The sequence below is a fragment of the Citrus sinensis genome, chromosome 2, assembly GCF_022201045.2.
Source record: "Citrus sinensis cultivar Valencia sweet orange chromosome 2, DVS_A1.0, whole genome shotgun sequence".
In the NCBI taxonomy this organism is placed as follows: domain Eukaryota; kingdom Viridiplantae; phylum Streptophyta; class Magnoliopsida; order Sapindales; family Rutaceae; genus Citrus; species Citrus sinensis.
In genome coordinates, this window is record NC_068557.1 from 2106246 (window position 1) to 2112568 (window position 6323).

Sequence of the window (6323 nt, forward strand, 5' to 3'; positions counted from 1 at the left end):
ACCGAAGAGAATAAAGCAGCGAAAATACTGCAACAAAATCCAAGCAAAAATACTGCAAAGCATTAAGCGTGCGTGTTTTATTTCTTTTTATTTTCTTGTATTATTATTTATCTCAAAAAATAAATTATTTTTAAATTGAAAAAAAAGAAAGCAAGAATAAAGTGTTTCTGTTTGCCAAGTTAGGAGTATTTTTTAAAGTGAAAGTAGAAAGAATGAATACTCATGCATGCTTGGCTTACTCCTCGTATAACGTTTGGATTTTGGCTTGGCTTGGTTGTTTGCTCGTGCTAAAAGATTATTCCTTTTGTTAAATGTATGTGTATGCTATTGCGTATAAAGAGTCAGATTCAATACCCACGAAAGTAACGAAAGAGGAATTTTCAATAAATACAACGACTAAATAGATCATTGTCTTAGCCATAATTGTGAGGAAAGTGGTTCGCGCCCCCGCAGACGCATTGCAGGGGTTTAATTTAAATATCTTTATTTGAGGCCTTAGAGCTTGAGTGAAGACAGTCTTTCTCATAAAATGAGAGTTGGGCATTCCTCGAATATTTGAGAGGGTTAAAAATCTGAGCGGTGTCATATCAGAATTGATGTAAACGGGTCTTAGTAATTTATATGGTGTAAATATCATGAACAATAATTCTTTAAAAAAAAAAAAGATCATTGTCTTAAATTTTCGGGACTAAAGAATATTTACTTAATATCTGTGACAACATACCATATTTTTTTTTTCTTATAGCCCCATTGTCGTTTCATATTAGTTGAAATAGACTTCGTGCTCAAGTTGAGACAAATGAGAGCCCACTGTCGTTAGTGCATTCACGTTCTTAATTTTGAGTTCATTTTGTAAGATATATTAATTGTTTTTGTGACGAACGTCGTTGGAGTTTGCTCTTCAATTCATAGTGAGCTATAATATTCGAGTTACCTAATACAATCGAACTAATATAAATAGAATCTCTAGAGCAAGACTAATTAAATTCAATTTAGTACTCTAGAAACAAAACCCAATAATTGTAAGAGGAATCTATGTCCCATAAAACAGCAGCACAGATAATTAGTAATACGATGTTAAAGAACGATATTTTCTTTTGAAATATCAAAGCTCTTAAACCAATTAGTGCATGCATGATAAAATTGACATCCATGTTTTAGCCCATCGACTAATTTAAGTCGATAAATCATCTCACAATTAGAGGCCTTCTCCTTCCCCACTTTTCGACAACAATATTTTTCGCGTTGCTTCAAGAAGTATAGGGAGTTGTTTCTTCGATTGTTGAACCCAAGAAGAATGTCGAATTGTATCTCTTCAATATCAACTTATCTAATTGCAAAAACATGCACGCTCACAGTTTGTCATGCTTAATTTTCCGAAATAATATCATTTCCAACATCCTTGAGGGTGATTAATTACTAAGTATTGGATATGATTGACGATGTTAAGATTTATTTTATACTTATTCTCACCTCTTCGTCTCATCGCTAAGGTTGAGGGTTTGAATTAGTTTACATCGAGGCAGTTCAAAACAAACTTTATGCTCGGGCTTCAAAGTGAATTATATTGAGACACGGCTCTCCTTAATATGAAAATAGATTTTCGAATTGATTTGCTTACTCTTGATTTGAACTTCAACTGAACTACATCAAGGCAGGGGGCTAGAGTCTCCTTTATTAAGCATACTTCCCAATAAAATTTCAATTGCGCTACATCATTAGAATCCCAACGTATTTAATACAACCATTAGTATACTTGTAATATACTTGGAAACGGAGAAACTATATATATGAAAACTATCACATCAAGCTTTTAGATCCAGCACTTTCTTTAACGCATAGACCATTTATATTTATTTAGAAGGCTAATGCATGGTCTATTTGGTTATTGTGATTAGACGCTCGAGGTTGATTAGTTGTTGCTTGATACAAATTAATTATTTCATTGTCGTTTTGGAGCCACTTGTGTGTGTTAGGACATTCGAATAGGACAAATAAATCATATTCAATGAACCCCAAGGAAGCAGCCAGTGATACAAAAATCAAATATGAATATTACACATTTTTTAAAGTAGAGATTATCCTCCGACCACTTACAACAATATAGAAATTGTAAATAGTAATTATAAATTTTTTACGATATCTTAAAACTACCTTAAATTTTAATTTTAATTTAATTAATTATTTTCTATTAATTACATTAGTCACTATTAAAGAATCTAAGATAAATAAATAATTTTAAATCACCACCTAAAATATAGTTTTATCTTCTTAAATAAATGTAGGGACAGAACAAATCCGACGTTCTCCAGCATTTGAAGATAAGAACACCTTCATTATGTAATAAAACTACTTCAAAATTTTTTGTAATAATTTCAATCTATCATTAAAATAATATTTTTGTCCCTTCTGATTCAGTTATAAACTAATTATCGATTGTTTATTGAGTTTTCGTTCAAGGGTAGGAACTAGGAATCTAAATGATAATTTTTTTTTTTTAATTTTTTTGTCTGACATGGATGAGAAAATGACAAATTAATTGAGTCCATGACGATAAGAGATTAACTCACGAGTGTTGCAAAACAGCAACCTCCCTAAAATTTTGACTTTTGTCAAAAATTGAGTACCGCGTGGGACCTTGGGGTGATAATGCTCTGGTTGCAACTAATCTGCAAATTACTAAATTACTAAATTACCCGAATATTTCAACTAATTTGCAAGTTTGCCAATCCAAATATGCAATGCAGTGCGCAGTAGAGAAAGAAAAAGACTTGTCGCTGTTTGCAATTAGCCAAATATACAAAAGAATCATAAAATTGAATTTAATAATTCCAAAAATTGTTCACTAATTAATTTACACAGAAAATTCAATAAGGAACAATGGTCTCGAAACAGTTGACCCCATCGAGCTCCAGCGCAAACCTCGGCAGCTTCGTCTTGGTTTGTTTCTGCTGCGTCATCATATTAGCGTCGTTCGGCGTCGGTTTCCGTGGCGTTGACGTTGACCTGCCACCGTCTTCGTTTTTCTTCATAATACGATCATTAACAACGTTATTGTTGTTGTTGCCGCTGTCTTTTGGCTTAGATAACTTCAGTTTCTGGCCGTACGATTCGGGGAAGAAGGCATCGAACGAGCTGAAAATCGACATCATCGTCGTTAAATTAACTTTGATGAGAGAAACTACCGAATGATTTGCCTTGAATATGAATTTTATAGCTTTTGAAATCTCCGAATCCGATGATGAAAAGATTTCCCAAGAGTGGGGGTATTTATATTTCATAATCAATCATATAATTCATAGCGGAGGGAAAATAACTGGAAACAACTGGGAGGACAGTGAGTTAACGGGAAACGAACTGGAAGGTGCGGAATGTGGAGTACGTGTCATGTTATTATTGGAGATATGACTCGACGTGGCGGGCGGCAAGTCAATTGTGGATGGACCGGGAGGGACTCTGTCAGCGCATTTCTTTGACTAAAGCTTTCGGAAACAACTTTAATTCAATGTATTAGGCTCAGCAAGTGGACGCAGTTGATGTGCCAAATTGTAATCGTTTTCCTCGTTAGAGTAATGCGATATTATGTATTTGGGATTTATAGTGTGTATTGCAGCATTCAACCAAACCTTAATCACATTAATGAGGGGTGCGGTTTGGTTCGGTTTTGCTTAAAAACCAAATCGTCGAGCCGAACCGTTCAAAAATACATGAATCGAGTACGAACTGAACTTCTTTCTTTAAGCCTGATTCGGTTTAGGTTGGATCGGTTTTAAATAATTCGGTTTATGAAATTTAATATTTTATTTTATTATTAGCCAAATTTTTATACTTTTCACCTAAATTTGATTATTTTTTAGTTCAATTTAATTGTAATCACGAATCAAATATGTTTTATGTAAAAATACTAATAAAAAATATTATTGTACATATAAATTAATTTTTTTTTAAAAAATTTTAACACTGGTCCGTGATCAATTTGGTTCGGTTGAAAACTAAAACCTGATCGATTCGCATTTCTTGGATTATTCGGTTTTGTCTGACTAAACCGAATGCTCACCCTAGTGAAACAGCACTATGGTCTATGGATTTCTTAAAATTTTGATCCACTGCGGTGCCAAAAAAATTCAATTAAAGTCTTTCAAATCAGTCATGGGCTTCAAGCGAGCTGCTAAAAAAACCTGGCAATATAACTGCACCCGATTTCTTGATAAGCTCCAAGGACGACGTTGGTTTTATTTTGGTGTACTTAGTAATATATTTGGGTACATTTAGTTCAGCGCTGCCTAAATTTGAAAAATTCGTAGAAAAAAAAACCTCAAGAATACCGCCAAAATAAAAAATTCACACAGATTACGATCCGCGTCAATCTTTAATAAAAGATTCTCAGCCGTAGATTTGACATAAATCTACGGTCCAAAACTCATCGTATCAAGAACTCTGGAAAACTGAAAGGAACAAGCGCAAATTTTTTCAAGTTTCCCTCCTCTTTACATTTTTCCCTTATAAATTACCATCAACTCGTCTCTTACCCACATCTCAATCGCCTCAAATTTTCCTGAGAAACAAACACGCTTTCCACTCATCCAATTTCAGAAAATGGCTCGTACCAAGCAGACGGCAAGGAAGTCCACGGGAGGGAAGGCGCCACGTAAGCAGCTGGCGACAAAGGCGGCTCGGAAGTCGGCGCCAGCGACGGGAGGAGTGAAGAAGCCTCACCGTTTTAGGCCAGGAACCGTGGCTTTAAGAGAAATTAGGAAGTACCAGAAGAGCACTGAGCTTTTGATAAGGAAGCTTCCGTTCCAGAGGCTCGTGAGAGAAATCGCTCAGGATTTTAAGACCGATCTGAGGTTCCAGAGCAGCGCCGTTGCGGCTCTTCAAGAAGCTGCTGAGGCTTATCTTGTGGGTCTCTTTGAAGATACCAATCTCTGCGCCATTCATGCTAAGAGGGTCACTATCATGCCCAAAGATATTCAGCTTGCTAGGAGGATCAGAGGAGAGAGAGCTTAGTCGATTAATTGATTTGTATCTAGATCTGATTTGGCTTTTAGCGTTTCAGTTTCTAAGAAATGGGTATGCAAGATTGTTTTGGAATGTAATGGAAAGTTTGAATCTATTGTTACATTTGTTGGGTTTTTGTTTTTGCATTCCATGTGTTTGTTAAAAGTCTTATCTTTCATTATAAATGAAGCAAAAGAATAGCGGATTCAATTTTATTTGCAGTAATGACATCGTTGTGTTTGAACGATTCTCATATTCGGATGATGTTTCAATTCTCGCATAATGAAAATATTGAAATTTTGTTGTTGGCTTTGTTGGATCTGTGTTTTGCGTTCCAGATGTTGGTTAAAAGTTCCGACAACTGCTCCTTGCTAGCCGCCGGCCATGCGTTTAACAAAATCGATAATACCTATAGCCCACTTTTGAGCATATCAAACAAAATGAAGCATCCCAAGAATGGCCATGCTAGTGTATTTTTCTAGTGGACCCACTTCATCGCTCCCTTTTCCACAATCCACAAACAAATGATGAAGAAAAATCATGATGAAGAGCGGACCGTGTAACTTCTGTAACACGTAAATATCAGAGCAATCCTTCCCCTGCTTTTTTCATTTCCAATTCTAGAGCAGAACTTAAGCTCTCTGCCTGTCTTTTGGATTTCTCATTAGGATGACTGGATATTATATTCTCTATCTGCTTATTATCTTCCTCTAATTGCTTCTTATGTTGCTCTAGTTTTGCTGTTTGCTCATCAATCTCTCGAATATGTTGAGCTTTCTTCACATAAAGCTGGTAAAGGTCGCTGTCCTTGTCTCGTTCGTGAACAATTGTGTAATGATATTGCACGATACACTTCAAATGATTAAAGGCAAAATCAGTTCTAATCCCTCCGTGCTGCACAATTCTGAGTTGGTACCACCAATTGAATATTAACTCACTCGATATCTCCATAGTCACAGTCATGTACATGCTCTGCACAACCTCACATAATCTGATAACGAAATCATTCTTCAGACCTGAGCTCAAACTCAAAGCATAATCGGCAAGATCCCCATATTTTGAAAGCAACTTTTCAAGAATTGGAGCCAACTTCTTCGAGATCTTGTAGCCGCCAACATTGACAACCTTCTGCTCATCAACACCATCGTAATCCCACCCCAACGATGATACGCTGTTATAACTGCGGTGGAGCGTCACCATTAACTGTAACAAAGTCTCATCCGAATAATAATTAGGAGCCTTTTCTGAAAAGTCGCTCGTGTTAATTACACTGCTACTCAAAGATAATGTCCCACTAACTTGTTCCATCTCCTTATCAATGTCCA

At 35.8% G+C, this 6323-nt stretch overlaps 1 protein-coding gene across 1 annotated transcript; it reads left to right on the forward strand.

Moving 5' to 3' along the window:
* Positions 1–4482: 4482 nt before the first annotated feature.
* On the forward strand, positions 4483–5213 carry LOC102621851 (histone H3.2). Its single transcript, XM_006493587.4, has one exon. The coding sequence runs from the start codon at positions 4597–4599 to the stop codon at positions 5005–5007; it is 411 nt and encodes a 136-aa protein (XP_006493650.1). The 5' UTR covers positions 4483–4596; the 3' UTR covers positions 5008–5213.
* Positions 5214–6323: the final 1110 nt, after the last annotated feature.